Source organism: Rhopalosiphum padi, chromosome 1, assembly GCF_020882245.1.
Source record: "Rhopalosiphum padi isolate XX-2018 chromosome 1, ASM2088224v1, whole genome shotgun sequence".
Lineage (NCBI taxonomy): Eukaryota > Metazoa > Arthropoda > Insecta > Hemiptera > Aphididae > Rhopalosiphum > Rhopalosiphum padi.
This window is the reverse complement of record NC_083597.1, coordinates 24,040,759-24,061,088: the sequence shown is the minus strand read 5'-3', so window position 1 is coordinate 24,061,088 and position 20,330 is coordinate 24,040,759. Positions and strand designations below refer to the sequence as shown.

General features: G+C 24.9%; 1 protein-coding gene across 1 annotated transcript; it reads right to left on the bottom strand.

Annotated features, from left to right (window-relative positions):
- Nucleotides 1–3,774: 3,774 nt before the first annotated feature.
- Nucleotides 3,775–18,852, bottom strand: LOC132931619 (uncharacterized). The gene is made up of 4 exons (XM_060997502.1): nucleotides 18,598–18,852; nucleotides 4,663–4,791; nucleotides 4,409–4,573; nucleotides 3,775–4,099 (listed from the first exon to the last, which is right to left on the bottom strand). Exons 1-4 carry the CDS (start codon nucleotides 18,674–18,676, stop codon nucleotides 4,023–4,025), a joined length of 450 nt encoding a protein of 149 aa, XP_060853485.1. The 5' UTR covers nucleotides 18,677–18,852; the 3' UTR covers nucleotides 3,775–4,022.
- Between the last annotated feature and the right edge of the window lie 1,478 nt (nucleotides 18,853–20,330).

Below are 20,330 nucleotides of genomic sequence, written 5' to 3'. Positions count from 1 at the left end.
TTATGCGTAAAAATTACTGTTTTCCGTTACTTTTTTAGAGCTTTTCCTGACGTTTTTGAAAACCACTGGAAATTTTTTACTTTTGACCCTCCAAAGTACAAACTAGATTCAATTTCCTTTTCAAAGAGGAACTTAAGTCAAAAATCAAAACACTATTACTACTGCAAAACATGATGACAGACACACGCACAAAAAATAAAACATAGTTCACTTCGTTCGGAATATAATGCATTAATTCATTAAAAAGATGTATTCGAAATTCAAAATATACAAAAACATAATATATATAATATTATCATATATGAATTAATACTGTAGATACTGATGATATAATATATTATATATATTTATAGGACATAGGTATACCATTAATGATTGAATATTGGTGTCCGAAGGATCGTAAATAAACAAATTAACTATGAGTATGAATATAATATTAGTTAAAAATTATTATGATAATTAGTATTTATTTTTTTCCCAAATAGGTGATACCTACTGTTAATAATCACATTTTATTGAAATATCGACATAAATCATAATAATATTTTAAAGGTTTAATTAGACTGTAACCAACGTTCACCGAAATCTAAAATAATATTAATAACAATAACATATAATTATTTTATTTTCAACTCTTTTTCCCTGGAGATTGGACCAATGTTCAATTTTATTTATACATATAGTACGTCTTCAAATATTATATTGATTATAATTATTAATATATTTAATGAACATACTGTGCAAATACGCTATTTATTCTTCATTTTTTGTATTTTAGACGCATATATAATATTATGTTATATACATAATATTAATTTATAAATACATAAACATAATACGGCGGATAAAAAAAGATGGCCTACATTTTTAATTTCATAATCTGAAGCAACATATCTTTACGAGAACTTTGATTTTTAAGAATTACATTTTAAACAGTTAATTTAGCAGTTAAAAATGTTAAAAATATAGATGAATAGAATAGCATAGAAGTATACACCGCGAAATATTGGTCAGCTAATAGGTCCATTCAAATTTGAGTAAATATTATTAACTAACTACATTTTCAATTTCATACATCGAAATTCTCGAAAAAATACACCAAAACAAATAAGTTCAAAGGACAATACGTTTATACCTATAGAATAGGTACTGAAGAGTATCTGCAACTATTCGCACTCTTAGACCTTAGTGTCTTAGTGCATTCATATTAAAAGAGGTGCTTTAGTACTTATATATAAAAATGGTAAATACTTCACAAGAACATTATCAAGAAACGTACACCTTTTACCATAAGATATCATGTGTAATTAAAAAAAAAAAATACAAATTTTTGAGTTTCGCTTCATTAATATGCACGATAGTACGTGATGTAATAGGTATTGATCTTCAATTAGGTAGGTGGGTAATCTGAAATTATAACTATTTTCAGAAAATGACAATATTAGTATAAGCCATGCAATCTGATATATATATAATTATGAAGTGATAGAACAGAAAGATGAATTAGTTTGTAGTGTCAAAATTAGTGACCCAATTTCAGGATGTCACAATCAATTTCCTCGATTTGATTCAATATAGTTGTGACGTATAGCTAAATAGATAGGTAATAATAGTTACAATAACTTTTGAATAACGAGCCAAGACTTATGATATCGTTATTATTTAACTATAACTTAATAGCAGCAATCAGTTAAAATGTAGTACCTATATTTTGTGTATTATATATAGCATCCAGTTTTCGTATTGTTTGGGTATTTGTAACCGATTGCAGTAAGGTAAATTGTATTGGTAATTTATGGTTAGCACCATTAATGATTGTAAATTGTAATTGATAATAATTACATTAATATTGTATATTATAGGTAATAATACATTTTAAACAATTATAAAATAATAAGGTGGGAGTAAATATTTTTATCTATCGATAAATGTATTTCATAAAAAAAAATATTTCTTATGTTTGTTATCATTTTTTTAGAGAAGTGAAAATAATTTAATTTTCAACTTTGGGGTACTTGAAGTAAAATATTAGGAAAAAACTAAAAAAAAATCGGGAAAACCGGGAATATTTACAAACACCAGTCACCAATACAAGCTTTCAAAAAAATGTTGTTATTTTGTTTTAATTCAGAAATGTATAACCTTAGAGACTGGGAGTTTAGACAAAATATTAATATTATAGTTTTTTTTTAGATATGTTGCTCCTCATATTAGAAATTAGACATTTAAAATTTTTCTTTATTTTCGATTTTATGTTGATTAAATATTAATTTTTTCCTAATCAAAAAACTTTATAAGTCGAGGTTTTTATATGTTATTATTTATCAAAACAATTAAAATTATTGATATTTCATAGTTATTTTTTTTATAAATATTCAAAGTTAAAATTTGTCAAAATCGTGAAAATATTTTTTTTTTTAATTGTTCATTTCATTAATGAACTATTATAGATCATATACAATATTTTTTCAATTTCATAATATAGTATATAGATCATAATACTGTACATGATAAAATATTCTTAATAACACCATCGCAGTTAGAAAAATATACTATAAACACACTAACACAACGTTATTCAAATATTACGATTTCTATAATACGAAATCATTTACAATAAATTTTCATCTGGTGTTCCTAATCGTCCACGTTAAAACAAAATAATAACAAACACATTTTTGTTTTAAATACATATTCAGCATTGAATTTAGCATATTATATTCCAATTTATTTTATTTTATTAATTTTCCATTGTATTTAAAATGTAAACCGACAACGCTTATATTTTTAATATAGTTTCCAAATATATATATTAAAGTTAAGTGTTTGTGTATAGCTTCAATGAATTTAAACAATTAATGATATCGAACGGATATTATTTTCTAATTAACATTTTTTTTAAATTTATACTTAATAGAAAATACTTGTCCTGATTTCACATAAGTAGAATATATTATTTAATATTAGCTTACAGTTTTAAGTTCGTGTGAGTACACTAATTTTTTTAAATGTTTTTTTTTTTAATTTGAGTATCTATGTAGGCTGGTGTTTAAATAATATTCTTTTTACATAATCTAGTCTTGATATTATATTATTTTGAAATGGATTTATATTATCTTCGGCGTATAACATTTTCTTGCATATACTTTTTATCGTTTTCTTGTTGTTTGTTTGGCTTACGGATTGCCATTTTACTGTTATTTTTTTTTTAATATTTCCAAAAATGTATATTTATATTTAGGTGGTGTGTATAAAATAGGTACCTGTAGTCTATAGCTGTGGACTGGGAACACACTTGGGATATTCAATATAATTTGTCGATAATATTGCAGCCGAGCTATGGAATAGTTAAAAATTAAGAAACGGGACTCACCGATATATCCCACTCTCCTCTTGTCTGACGACGATACTCTTTAATTTATGCTCCTATATCAGGTATAATATATTGAAATATTAAAATAAGTTGTGGATGAGGTACCTCTCCTCGAATTGGCTCTACATGCAGTAACTACTAGTGCTACTACTCCTCTCTTATTTAAATTATTTTCAATTTCATAGATTATATAACTTATACAATTTTTATAATAACCCACAAATTACACTCCATTTCAGAGTATATAATACTTTATAAAATTAATTTTGTTAAAAACTAGTTATGTTTTATTCTGGTTATTTTGAAAAATACTTGGAATTTTTATTTTTTGTCTCCCCTAAATCGAAGCGTTTTAAATTCCAAAAATTATCGTTGTTTATAATAATAATACATTCACATAATTCGAAATAGGCATAGATTTTTTTTATTTTTATTATTATAATAATAAAATGATCATTAAATAACACTAAACAATTATTCATTCTTTGTATCTATTATAACATCAATACTATCAATTTGATTTCAAAATAAAATATCGTAGATAAGTATCAAATATTCTGTTTTGCAGCTGTATACTATTGCACTACTAGCTAAATTATGAAATTATTTTAAGAAAAGTAAAATAAATTTAAAAGTACACAACACAATGTTACATTAGATTGTCATCTTCATCACCAAAGTTTTTGCTTTTCATTTCGATCAAAGTCTTTATGATCGTTGGCGTATCTGAAATAGATTAACAAATAATATTATTAATTCCGTTGACATTTTGTTGTTGTTTGTATTGTCAATATTATACAATTATATTTTAAAGAATACCGCCATTAAGTTTTTTTTTATTTTCAGAATATATAAGAATTAAGAATACATATACTTCCTCCCAGAATAATTAATTTTGATTAATTAATATAATCTAGTAATAGCAACATTAACAATGTTGCCATTATAGTAGTTTTTAATTTTAACAATTTTCCCGTTGTCGTTGATTGTAAGTTAACCCCTACAATTATTTGATTATATACTCTTTCACTATACCCGAATCTAAGTACGACGTATCATAATTTTCTGGTACCATGATTGATCGTCCTAACCTAGGACCAAACCAGAGAGCTGTGTTCCTCGAGTCGCTCCTTCTGCCAATCCTGGGAAAAGGAATGAGTCCTTCTCTTTTGTGACTTCTCAGTTCTCGTTGGGTATCGTCTAAAAGATATGTAACAATTAATGACTATCCAGAGAACTATACTAATGTATAATAATTAATCGTGCCGAACGGAATTAATAACACATACACAAATTGTCCATTTGTAAAGCAGTGTCGATCCCGGACCTCCCGACTCTGGGAAACGGTATCAATCCTGCAACAGATTCCCTTCTATCTCTGTTATTGTCTCGCTTATATTCGTCACTGTATTCTGAACCTAAAATAATCAACGACAAGTTTTAAAAATAATACATATTGTTTTGAAGTGACGTAACCTAAATATTATTAATAAAATTAAATGCTTATTGTAATAAAATGTAAATGTAATAAAAAATGTAATATTTTTCAATATAAAAAGTACAAAATTCTACTTAATACGATTATTTGTATGACGACAACGATATTATAGTATCCGTACCTTTAAATAATATATGATCGTGTGCATATATATACTTATAAAATATTTAATATATTCATCAAGCAGTCATAAGTACGTTAAACCAGTTAAGAGTGTATAATAATATTAATAATGTTATACATCACACACGATAACTTTTAGTGTTAGAACAGTAAACAGTAAAAAAGGGAAACTAAAGAAAACGCGTGCCGGCCTGGGGCTCAAATTAAACAAAGGGACGTGTACATAATATTGTACATTATTATGACCATCATCATTATATTGTTATGAATATTATTATGCGTTCCGGTTGACAGTAAAGATTCATGTCGAACGTTAATTTAATAATTTTAAAACCTTTTTTTTTATTCGCCTACTAATTTAGTTAGTTTCCTGGTTGGTGTGATTTTACGTGGTTATAATATTATTATATGTTTAATGAATACGTTTTTTTAAAAATAATATCCTGGAAAATACGCAAACCATGAATTATAGAATTATAATTTACCGGCACTTGGCAGCATCGCATCAACATTTTAAACACGTAACGTATTATCACATAAAAATACGCGATGCACCAAATGCATATTATAAAAATACAAGGATTAGAATTTAAAATGGAAGTCCTCTGTCACTTTTATTTTGCAGGACAATGCGTGTAAAATTCGTCCACTGAATATTTTTTTCTCCGACAAATGTCTCATTTTTAAGAATTTCAATTTAATATATAAACATCGAATTTCGAATGAGTTGTAGTAAAAACCTATTATTTACTAAAATTATATTATATTATACAGACATACAGTAGTATATATAACTATACTATACTCCTTGCAAACTTCACTACTTGCTACAGTAGCGAGAACAGAATTATTACCGTTCCGGGATAGGTTACCCCACTGGGTCACATTATAATTTCGGTGGATAGATTCGAAAGTATAATAATTTATAGTACTTATTTGTGTACGGCAATTATATTTTCGTGTAATAAATCAATAAATACGAAATTAATTTTTATAAAAACTTTAGATTTTTATTTATTAAGCTCCGATCATTTTGATTACAATTTTGTTGACTTGTAAACCATATATTATATATATATATATATTTATAATTTATGAATATATATTATTTAGAATACCGATTGATATTTAAAATATGTGAGATTGCTAACAATATTGTTAATGATGAGCCAAGATGATTATAGATATTAATATTATCTATATCATATACTATTACTTTTTATGTGTTTTAGTCTAGTAACAATCTTAACATTTATAATACTCTGTAAACTCAAATAATTGTGTATAGGACGATTATGACGGCACACTATTATACTTTTTCACTATTGGGAGTGATTCACTCGATAATATACAAGCATTTGTATAATAATGTATTTAGGTACATAAATATGCTTTGTTGAAATAAACCTCTGTTTTAATTAATTGCAATATAATTATTATGCGTTTTACAGTCATATAAAGTTGTTTTAATATTTAATATTACTCGCATGTAAACACTAGATACATTGCTGTCAATTAATATAAATTGCAATCATAATATTGCTGGGAATAGTAGCATACGATAAATTAATTCATGTAGGTAATATAACTTATTGCATTGTTTATCAAGCCATTAGATATAAACCAGGTCTAATTATGTTAGAATGGATGAAATTTTGCAATTTTTTCTCTATTTAACAAGATGGAAAAAAACACAAACACATTGTGGATCTACATAATATTATATACAAGAATAAATTATTATTATTATTATTGGTCGTATGAGCACTAAAAATAATAAACTAATGGTTCTATAACAATTTGTGTTTTTTAAATTCTGATCTTTTTTTGTATGTATTATGTATCTGTCATTGCTTTTTGAGCAGAAAAATGATTTAATCTTTAACGTTGAAGGTGCAAGTTTCTAATAACAAATTGGATCTCAATAGGGGCCAAAATACTTCCAGTACTTTTTATGGTAATCAAGAAAACCAAAAAAAAAAAAAAAAACATTTGGGAAAAATGGGAATTTTACACCAATTCAATTTTCGATAAAATCAATTTTGCTTTATTGTTGTTAATCAAAAATGAATATATAATATTTATATTATCATTTTATAGACATCATATTTTTCATTACATTTGTAACGAACAACTTTTTTAATTGTTAGGGGAACGACGAATGTATTGATTTTACGACAATGATGCTTTTTTATATTTGTAAACATATAAGGAGTTGAAAAAATTCTTCGATTTCAAATTTTTATTTAATAATTAGAAGTTATAAATTTATAAAATTAAAAATTATTTTTTAACTTAAGATTTGAAAATTGAATGGGAAGTTCTTTATACGTTTTTAAACTTTATTTTTAAAGAGCGTTTGAATTTCAATCGTTTACGACAGTAAATTTTTGATATTTAAAAATAAAATAAAAATAACAGCAGATACTTGAAATTTTTACCAAATATTTTACTATCATCATTTTCATTATATGATAAAATTTACAAAAATTCCTAACTCTTTTTGAGTTATTTATAGGCAATTTTTCATTTTTAAATTTTTTTTTTCTATAAATTTTAGTATAAATTCTTAAGGAAAAATTCTTAAAAATTTAATACAAAAATCCGTATGAATTGCACTTATATTTGTGTAAAAATATAAAAAATATTTTTGCACAGTTTTTTTTTCATATGTATTTAAAGTTAAAATTTTAATGAAATTCGTAAGAAAATTGTATAGGTACTACCTATTGTAGTTAGAAATAAATAAAAACTTTTTTTATATCTAAGTTTTGAAAATTTAACACAACATTTTTCATAAGTAGTTTATGCTGTTACTGTAAAATATAAAAAATGTATAAAGGCAATTATTTTTTACAGCAGTTCAAATTTGGATATAATTATTTGTAAATTATTCTATTATAATTTAAAATTATTATTCATAGAAACTTAAAACTTTTACGTATATTAGAATTTTATTGTATTTTTACTATTACAGGAATCTGTTCACACCACCATAGATTAAAGATGGTACACCACCGTTCTACGATTCATTAGTAACGACTTATAATATTTATAACAGCTATATATATTAATAATTATTTGAATCACGAGTATATTATATAAACATATAACAATATTACACCATCAATCATTATGCTCACTTCTCTTGTTACTTTAATAATGCATTTATTCAAACTCTGATTTTTGGAATATTAAAGCCTAAAGGATATTAAAATACAATATTTTCAATTACTTAAGATTTGTTATACAATTTAAGTGTTCTGTAGCGATACAAATGTTTGTTTTTAAATGAGAATTTTTTATTCTAAACATTTAGCAAATAATTATTTTTTTGACATTTTGATATAATATCTAAGTTGAATAACGTATAAAAATATCAAATAATATAAATAATATAAAATAGCAGATTGGCTATCTCCGTCGCTCAGAATCGTTTCTATCATTAAAATCAAAGCACACTATATCCGTTACACGTTGATGAATGATGATCGATGAAAACTGATACGTTAGCATTTGACTAGTATAAAAACGATACGATTAATTTATAAATAAATATTCTTAGTGTATATTAAATGTCCACACCGTAACTTATTGTTATCTGTCAATCAGGTGTTCCAACGTCCAATGCGACATCCTACGTTAAAAAAGGATATCGTGTCTTGACGGTTTCTCCACTGAAACGCATTGTATTTAATGATATTATCCAGATTTTCAGTCGAAAACGGAACTGTCCTGTCTACTAAAAATCGGTTAAAAGCGTATTTATTATTTTCATGGTCCGTATAAATTTATGATATGGAGACACATGACCTATTCTCAATGACGAGGAGGAACAATTGACACAGTTTTATAAACAAAATATGGGCAACCGTGTTTTCTGGTAAAGTATTAACACGAAAATCTTGTAAGTACCTAGCTAGGTCACCGATATAAATGCGAAACCAAAACAACTAAATGCTAAAAGTAATTAAACAACAACTATAAAACACAGAATTTAATAGATGTTTAAAGCGGGTATACCATTTATTATTACCTATACAACACAATACCAGAATACTATGTATGGGAGAGCTGAAGAAGGTGTTTTTGAGACGATTGCTTAAGCTCCTAAGCTCTAAAGTTTAAATAATTTTGCGTGATAAATTACAAAAATATAGAATAAAATTTAACAATTTTTTTTTGCTTTTGTCTTGTCTCAAACTTAAATATTATTCGGCACCGCCACTACAACATACTATAGTTAAATATATATGATGAAATATTTATTAATTTGTACAATATAGATTATTCAAGTATACATTCCAATATTTTTTACGATTATGTTTACTTTTTGAAAATATTCTATGTCTTTTGATGACTTTTCTAAAAAGAATAATCAAACAGCACTTTAATATAATACTTTTTTAAACAATAGGTATGCATTTCCAGCGTTGGGTTACTATAGAGTAATGTAATATAAATATTATATCGTTGGCGTTTTTCACTATAGCGTAAATGTGTACATTACGTAATAAGAAATTTTACCCGTTTTGAACACGTTTCGCTATTTTGTGTCTTATCTATTTTGTTCTAAGTTTTTGTTTTGTCGTCGCCGTTTTTAATTTTGCTATTTTGATTTTGGATTTTGACGACAAAATTAGGTACTATTGGGCTGACAATTTTTCTATACAATTTTATAAGTTCACATATATTATATTATATAAACATTTTTTTATCATATAGTAATACCTATTATGTATACAACAAATTAATAATAATGATTATAAATTATTATTAGCGAAACATTAATTATCTAGTAGGTATCTCCAAGCTTTAACACAACTATAGATAGGTACAATCCCATCAAATTATATAATATCCTATCTGAAAATACACGAACATCGATAGTAAATACTATGTAAATAGGTATTATATTATACTAACGTTTTGTTTTTACATAAATATATAATGCAATGAATAAACAAAATAATAATCAACCACGTGGTTTATAATAATATCAAGAAACTGATGAAAACTAATTCAATTGAAACTACGTTGTAGTTCGTAAAATTAATATAATACAATATAATATACATCAATTTTAATTAAAAAAAAAAAAATTAATATATACTTTTTATGTTGAAATTGTATTAATTTATTGTATTATTGATTTTTAGTAAAACATCATGATTGTAATCACAAAACAATTTCTGGGGTTCCTCGTTTCTATGAAATACCTTGAAACTCCTCAATTACGCCACTGTTATAGTACACAAATTATGATATACACATATTATGTTACTGTTAGATAATAAAATCCGTTGTTTTATTATTTATCAATAAATTTTAGTTAAAAGTTTTTACATTCAAATTTAATTAATATTATATATCTAAAAATTGTATAGAAAATATAGTTATTTCTGATAGTATAGTTTATATCCCCAAGGTTTAAACATTTGAAAATGTCAGTATAAATATATTTAGGAAAAATAAATGAAAATATAATCAACATAAAAATACCCGATATAATATAGTTTATTGAAAATATTTTATAATACAAGTTAAATTATTAATTGCCTACATTTTAAACGTGGGATAAATGAATACCTACTATTTATTATTACTAGATTGACTTATCAGGTAGGTAATATTTTGAATTATTTTTTTATACATTATTCTTAAGTATTATAATTTTTGTGTATGCGAATAAAGACGAGATGTTCATAGGCTAGTTATTATGATATAGGTGCGTATCGATAAACAAGCGTTGAAGTAAATTATTTTTTTTTTGTTAAATAAAATAATTAACTTAATTATTGTTTCTTTTATTAGTTTTATTGACAACGTACGCGACACTAACTATTTCACATGCCGCAGACATTTTATTTTATCTTAACTACTTCAAATGTACGCAATATAACTAAACAATCACAGGAAATTTATGAAATATTTAGTTAAATTATATGGGTTATCGTTTTTATTTGGTTATTGTTTAAAGTACCTTATAGATATTTCTTGAAAGGTAACACAATTTCATATTTTAACGACAACACATAGTACAGTACACGGTCTTTCGATTTTGATGTGACAATATAATATTATTGACAAGGTTTGCATAAGAACTTAACGTAATTCCTACCAATTTTTTTCGACACGAAAAACATAAAAAAGGCTTGCTACGCATACAAAATTAATATATGTATAGAAAGGTTGGAAACGTTTATCTATAGAATAATATAATATCGTTATAATATATTATAAATAAACGTAGTGGCGTAGTGTGTATACTGCAACAAAAACAATAAGAATAATAACAATATTTAATACGTTTCTAACCGTTTTCATATATTGTGTAATAGTCTACATCAGACACCACCAGAAGCCATATTTAATAACGAAAATTGTTTCGAACTATATAATTATTTTTTAAATACACTTATCAACAAATTATGTTATTATATATATGCATATTCGTGTACCCATTCATATTATCAGTATACATATATATTACATAACGATTATTAATATGTATTTTGATTTGTTGTGAATATAATTAATATAAATCAATGTTTTCAACGGTAAACACTGTTTAATCATTTAAGAAAGTATTATCTATTTAACGTTTCTTGAAATACGATTTTTTTTTACATTATTATTGAAGTAATTTATAACACAATGTTTTTTACTTTTTTGAATGAAAGCATAGATTTTTTAATTTACTATTCTAAAGCGGAATACTTTTCAGAGAAAGTCAATTTATAAAAATTGAATTTAAGAAGAGAGTTGGGTAAATGGGTAATTTGTTATAAGTATCTTTATATTCTAGATTAGGAGAGTAGAGAGGCACAGGATGGTGGAAAATAGCACAATGTAGGTAAGGAAACATAGAAGACATGATGAGTATACGAAGTAAAATGGGGCATCTGAATACCTCTATAGTTAATGATTATAATTTTTACAAAAGGTCATTAGAATACTTTATCGTAGAAATTTAGAAAATTTTTTTTATAAGAAATCAGTGATATATGTATTAGTGACATTATTTGAAATGATATAATATCAGTGTTTTTCTATTTTTCTTTTTCGATGAGCTATTAATGAAAATATCTATAATACTATTTTCATTATTTTAAATTTTTTTATTATAGTATAATTGTTTAGTTATATAAATGTTTGGGCGGTGTCATAAATAATCATAAAAAGTATGGTTAGTATAGAAAACGTGTTTGGAATATGTGTGTCTCATTTGAGTAAGATGGAACAAACTACCAATTTTGTTTGTATTACAATAATACAATTTAAATTTTCTAAAGTAAAAAAACTAATGGGCTGTAACTTACATTGTATATTTAAATATAAAGAGATTTTAAGAAATTTAACATAATACAACGAGTTAAATATTATAGATGTCCAGTCTTTCCCCAGGTGTCTATTTAAAAATTATGATTTAAAATACTACTTAGTCGAAATTCGATTTATATATTGGTATTAGCATACAAAAATACACTGTGACTAGAAATACGTTCAATAAATAAATAAAAACTTAAAAATAATAAAAACAAATTTTAAGAAAATATTTTTTTTACACAGATTATTTTTGAGATAATGAGTGTTTACCTTTAAAAGAACCACGCCCTGTACATACGAGTATACTACGTTTTATACGAACATATCGAGTTTTGACGGGTAAAATAACATGTGTATAATAAATAAGTGTTTGTTGGGAGTTTAAATTCTAAACACGTCACCATAAATCCAATGGATTGGATAAATGTAATATAAACCTACATATATAACCTCTACAATATTTGAAATTAGAAAACAATATTTATACCTGAAGGGCGATCATTCAAAATAATAGACTACTATTTACACGTATATGACGTATCTCTGATGTACTGACGTGCATGTACCCATATATGTGTGTGTATACCTTTTATTAACTTAAATAAAAATAACTATGTTATTATTGTTATGTAAGGGATAATTAAATTAAAATTACAAAATCTATTTTACGATAATTTTCTATTTAAACGGTTATATTAATATACAAAGATGGTGATAGTATGGTGGTGGAGAGTAATAGAGGCTTGGGGTAAAAAATAATTACTCCCATCTCAAATAATTCTCAAGTGTCTCAAACTAAAATTAATAAAATTAACCAGTTGTCGAATATTTAATACAGTTAGTTATGTTTTATGTAGCATTTTGTTATCAATTTATCAGTATAATTTATAAATTTGATTCTATTTGGTCTAATTTTTGAATCGATATTTTATTGTACTATCATTTTCTATATTTTCCCGAAAATAAGTACTGTTAAAAAGTAAATAAAGCTGGTTTGATATTTTAATAACAATTAAGTATGTATAGTCCAAGCCGTGAACACGATAAAAATATTATAAATTTTCTTTTTTTTTAAATTTTACAAATTATTTTTTTGATTAATAACAAGATTACAAGAGTTTTCTGATTCCTAAACCTATCACTTACATATCGCATTTTTAACCCTATGAAATCTTGCTCTATTAAGATCATAATATAATGAGTAAGAAACAATTGTTTGATATTTTTAAATGTAAAAAAAAATAACAATGACGATTAATTGTCTACGTCTTTTACTTAGGCCATCGAAAACATGTCATGACCGATAGAAATCGATTCTTCTGTGCATCCTTTTATATGAAGACCCTGCCATAGTTGAACTGGTCTTCATTGCATGGCGTCGCATGGGTAATAGAGATGTGCAGAATTGCCAATTAGCATATTTTATTGTTGGACAAAGTATGGTATGTATAAGCGTTAAGTTCACAATATTCGCGTTGTTCTAAAACTACAAACGTCTTTTGAATAATATATTTTTTATATTGTATTTAATAGCAATATAATTGTGTATGGAAAACTATGTATAGGTAATATTAAACATTAAACTTTTTATAAGCTCTGATAATTACATTAAAGTATTATAGTTACTAGTTAGGTAAATTGATGTGTTTATTATCAGATTGATATATGCATAATCAATAAAAAGTTTACAATTTTTCTATTATAGAATTAAGTGTTTAGTTGTTTTAAACTGTTAATTATGGGATGTAGCTGGTATTTATTATTGTTTATTACACAAAAGTATGGTATTTATGATAGAGGGAACAAAAATATTTAAAGGGGAGTCTGGTTAAGTACCTATACTTGTAAATTTATTCGCCTGTTCAAATGTAAAACAATTAAGCACCTCTAAAATGTCGACTCTAATTCCGGAAACGTGTACTATACGAGCATATTATTGCTCGAACTACTGGACTATAACCATAATATAATTAATTGATATTACGTTAATATAATCAAAATATAAATAATATTTTGTTTTTGTAATAAAATTCTGATTTTTTTTGTCTGCATAACGTGATATTGTATGAATTAAGTCTACGCACGGATATACAATAAAACTGAATACCTATATACTTATTGTCATACTTTCTCGGTTCTCCTGAAAATGTCGACAAACGTTTGTCATAATATTTTACTCGGGGCTGTATAAAAAGGCAATACGTATTTGTTTCATCTCTCTAACCGTCTAACCCATCACGCGCAACATGATATAGAAAAAACGCGTTCGCATTAAATTATTTGTTATGGTTATAGAATAACCTTATAGTAAAAACACTTATTACAAAAATTGTAGAGAATAACATTTTTAAGAGTATATAGTTTCTAATTTTTTTTTATTTTAGGTATAAAAAAGCATATTAAATTGTTTTGTGAGAATATTTAAACAAATCCAACATTTCGCATCCTCTAAAATATTATTTTCTATAATTTTTATCATGGAAGATTTTTACCTTATAAGATTAAGATTACTCAAAAAAAATTAAAAAAAAAAAAAAAACCTTTTTGCGTGAATGTGTGGGCTAGAGAGAAAGAAAATAAATTTTGCGCTGACATGCTCATAAGGATAAATGCGCTTAAAGGCAATGATTTTATCTATCTGCAGCATCTTAATGTTTTATGGAGTCAAAGGAAAAATAGAATTACAGTAAAAAGCATTTTACATCGTTATTATTTAATAATATGTATCTATATACCAAAATAATGATAAGTATACATAAGGCATCACTTAATCACGTTGATGTTAATCAACTCATTACTATTGAAGTTAACCTATTAATCGAAAAAATATATGATGTTTGTCTTTAGATAATACGTATATTAAAAAAAAATGTTATAACCTTTAAAAATTTGGGGTTATTGAAACAAATGCCTTTAAAAAGTAACCAATAAAAAAAATAACAGGCCTCAATGAAACCTACACCTATAATTTATTGTGAAAATTATTGAATATTTAATCGAACAACAAAACCAACAAAAATCATTAATATATTATTATTACTCACGCGTAAAATGATTAAAAAAAGTGTATTGTATAAGTGAGTGTATTTTCCAAATAAAAGCCAAAAATTAAATATTGCTGCAACAATAGGAGTAGTGTTATATATTATATAGCTATACATATATATTTAAAAACACCCAAGTATATAGTACACAAACGCGTTTGTTTAAATTATTTAATGGTAACTTCCTGTTTCGGTTAATTTTAAAATTTTTACAAACATTTATTTCATATATTATACATGATGAGGTTTATTTGTTGATATAACTATACAATATTATATTTATTGAAAAAAAAACATCAAATATATCTAATGTTTTTTAGAAAAAATATGATAATCGGGGTTCATGGATATACTTATTAGAAAACACATGAAACAGTTTCTAATTCGACAATAGTATCTATAGGTATAAAAAATCAACACTGCATAAAAAAAATAATACTTTTTACGTTAGAATTACGTTTCTCATATTATTAAAATTAAGAAGTTAAGAAAATATTTTATTCTTATTTAAAATTTTTAAATAACCGAGTTCTCAAAAATAATACACTTATACACATTGTTTTGTAGAAAATTTGATTTTCACAAAAACGTAAGATTTAAAATATAATTATATTATCCGAGAATGATACTTATTTTACAAACTAGATATATTTTTTACTTCAACTTTCAAGTAATTTAAATTTAGTTATTTATTTATATTTTGTAGGTAAATCACTTATTCATAAATGTGAAAAAATATGATACTCAAATATTTTACATAGTATGCACATTACACAATAATGATAGTGTTTAAAAACATCTAAGTAAAAATATCCAGATTTCATTTCAAATTTCCTGTCCTTAATGTTATGGTGAAATTTAATTGCTTGTCAACGAAGATTTTTACGTGAAAAACAATACTACCAAACCTTTAATAATTTGTGTAAACACTTTAAACGTATTTCGTACTTGAGTATAAAAATAAATGAATGTTTGACGTACCTATACAATATGACAAAATGTGTGTACTTAACATTGTAAAAATTAATACAAATTTGATATTTTATTTTCTTGTTATAGTTTTCAAAGAAAACAAAATAATATTAGCCTACATCAACTACCTCAAGACATCTTTTAATAAGCTCAAGAGGACCAATCAGACAACTAAAGAAACTATTGTAATTATATAATTATTAGTTAGTAGTTATTAATTAGTATGTATAAAAATAACTATAACTATTTTGTAAACCTGTAAATTACCTAGTAAATTCGTAAAATTTATTACGTTTATTAAAATGATTTAAAAACTAATAATAATTTATCCATGTATTTAGTAAAACAATTAGATTCCATAAAATGCATAATCTCTATATATCGATTATAAATAGTATGTATATACCAGGTACCCATATTGTTTCCAGTTGTCACAATAGTATAATATGGAATGTATAAAATTAAATTAAATGCCTATCTGTAGATTATTTACCTACAGAAAAAAAATGTTACTGTTATAATAGATCTATCACATTATGGAAATAAAAATTATGATTCACAATACAATTATAATAGTTGAGGGTAGTAATAATAATATAATACGTGTACTTATCATGGCTATAGCCTATAGGTCAGAAGTACAATAACGTACGTATAAAAAAAAACTATCTAATTTTGAATTTAATTTACGAATATCAGACGCAAAAATACATTGATAAATTATAATGATTTAACATTCATACAAAATATTAGACATGAAAGCATTTATGTGATAGTTGATTAGACTTTGAGATTATTAATCATTTTCAGTTGAATCAAAAAAAAATCTTCATTATTAATTATTCGTTTTTAGAAGATAAATCGTGTAGGTAAATGGTAAATGTGAAAATAAATAAACGAAAAAACTTTATTTAAGTATACAGCTTAGCTAAAATTAATAACGATTCAATAATTAAATAACTATTACTTACTAAAAAAAATTATTTCTGCAGTATATTGTGTTGAGTTAAATTTTATATAGTTTTCGATGTAAAATTAACTGCAGAAGTTTAAAAAATACTTTTGGTTACATGACTTGTTTTATAATATAATATTTATAGGCTCTGTAACCAAACCAAGACAAAAAGTAGGTATTCATTGTCATTTTTATAATTTATATTCTAAGAACAAGACTACGGCGAAGGACATGAAGTAAAATATATTATAGTGTATAAAAGTGTTTGAGTTTTTAATAAAAGTAACATAAAATTATATAAGTCTCCACGTATCATATAAATATTAATAAAAATATATTAAAAAAATTAAAAACACTTTATCATAATCCATAGTCATATCAAACCAATTTTAAGAGAAAAGAATATTATAATTTTGAATATAATATAGTTAACTATCCTTTTTTTTTTTATATATTTAACTATACGATTCTATATTATGTTATCATAGTGACATTGTTGAGTAATTATTTCTGCAAATTAACAACTATATTGTAATTTGTAAGGTTAAGCGCATATAATAGAATTATGATAGATCATAAAATTGAAATAAAACATTAAACATAAATATAACATTATAATTATAACTGGGTATTAATAAAGTTAAAAATTACATTTCATATTTGCTACAGGTGACAAAAAATAATAATATTACTGTTAGGTTATGTTTATATATTAATGACTATATTATTGATGAGATTATTAATAAAATATCGGAATAATACGTTAATTATTCACATTATAATGGAAGTGTGATGGAAAATTAATAGATAATATAGTGTTAGATATACGTTTGCTAATCTAAAATAGTTATGTATCGTTTTATTTAAAAATCTGTACCACACAAATAAGTATATTGTATATAGCCATTTAGTTATGTTAAATAAGTTAAAATTTTCTCTAAAAAAAACATATATGGTCTATAATATAAATGCTTTTGCGATAACACATAAAATCCCGTATACTTGATCAATTCAAGTGTGAGAAATTAATTTAAAGTATGTATATAGCTTCAGTATGTAGTTAGGTACTTATATTCAATACGGTAAAGAAGCGGTTTTTTTTTAGGCGAAATATATGGAAGTATTACGACGAAATTTAAAACAAAACCGCTACGAGTAAAATGATAAAAAATTGAAACTCCGAAAAAAGTCAAGGATTTTTTTAATCAAATATTATTCTTATTTTTCAATTACACTTTAGTTATGTATATATTGTGATACTAATTGATAGTGTATGGAAGTTTGTAGGTATATAGGTACTTACCATGGCGCAGAGCGTGAGTGAAAAAGAACGTCAGTGTCAACAGCAACGCTGCAGTTATTTGTGTTTGTAAATTTTTCATCGCCCGGTAAATTATGTTATTTTAATGGAAAAAAGAACGGACGAATACAAAATATAATTTTTATTTTTATGTCTATCGTATCTGAACGGTTTTCGAACGACTTCGTACGAACACCTCCACGCAAGCTCTTCTATCGTAGCGCTTTCGCTTGTCGTTAAAGACGGTGACAGCGCTGGCTGAATGAATGCGAGTGCCGAATCAACCGGTATGGGCTTTTATAAGGGATTCGGTGGGCGGTGCTCGCCAACTTGACGTAACAAATCAATTCGCCAATCCCCGGTTCGAGGCGGCACAGTTTTCCCGTGTTACTTTATTAATAACTGTTTTAAAGGTTCTAAAAAATAATATACGATTAAAAACAATAATTTCTGATATATTCTATATATACACTCACGAGTATTATCTGGTCACGCGATGTCACTTAACTGTAAACATTCATTTTTATTTATATTTTCGAAATGTTTGGTTTATGAGTATGCGATATCTTCTAGTTATATAATATGTGTATTTATATGTATAATATACGTCATGTGACACGTACGATATTGTGTATGTATTTATATATAGATATATATTATATCTACATAAATATTATATTATTTTATAACATTGTGTTTGGCGCGAGTCCTAACTACGTTTATTTTCAACCCCACTTTTATTGAGCACCGCTTAAGTGTATATTAAATTGTATTATAACGTCGACTTTTGATTTTCAAATGCTGTAACTTGATATTTCCATAGAGTAACACGGGAGATGCGCTAATATCGTAACGTTTATTCACAGTTTTTAGAATTCCTTTAAAATACCACTTCCAAACTTTCAAATCCTTGTACATAAATATATTATACAAAACTATTCTCCAGAGTATAATGAAGGTATTCAACCTACAGCGTTTGGTTAAAAACTATAAAGAGTTAAATAATATAATATATATTAGCGTAACTAGAGGATCTAAGAGGGACGTAACCTCTAATAGACGTTTTTATCACTCTTCACCATTTAATAAGCCACAATTGCAAAAAATAAATAAATTAAGCTTTCTATATTTTTATAACAATTAATAATTAAATTTAGTATAGGTAATATACAGTAATATTTTGCATGAAAATAGAGTGATTCACCAAGTATACTCTAACCATTTTTTTTTTACAGTACATTTAATCAAATTCTGATTTTTAGCAATTTAAGTATACACAAAGACTATGTTTTCAAATACTTAGATTTTTTATATCATATGCTGGTGGTATACTAATGCATGATTGTGACGAAACTAACTACCCTTTTTTAAAAAATAAACCACTATTTTCATGTAAATTTTAAGATCATGATATTTTTAAAGACGCTGATGTGTCTAAATTAAAATTTAAACGAGTAGCATTTGAGTTATTCAAGTTTGTGTACCTAGAATAATAATGCCACAGTTATTTTAAAATGATATAGTAATTCATATTAATCTATTAACATAATTAATAGATTAAATATTACAAATAACTTTGTGTTTGAATATATGGTCCTCAAGAGGTGGCCCACCATCCGTAATTTATTTATGGAAACGTTACCATTACAGACCAACAGAGATAGTATTGCTAAATTTGTTCTATAGATACACGTATAAAAATCTATATATTATGTCATAATTTTTATTTTTTTTAT

Bases quoted from the DNA above. Each gene is read 5' to 3' on its own strand.
- LOC132931619 (XM_060997502.1), bottom strand. From the start codon at position 18,676: ATGAAAAATTTACAAACACAAATAACTGCAGCGTTGCTGTTGACACTG. The intron at 4,574-4,662 runs GTATGTGTTATT...CATATCTTTTAG, and splicing joins TTTACAAATGGACAATTTGT to ACGATACCCAACGAGAACTG. The intron at 4,100-4,408 runs GTATAGTGAAAG...AATCTATTTCAG, and splicing joins TACGTCGTACTTAGATTCGG to ATACGCCAACGATCATAAAG.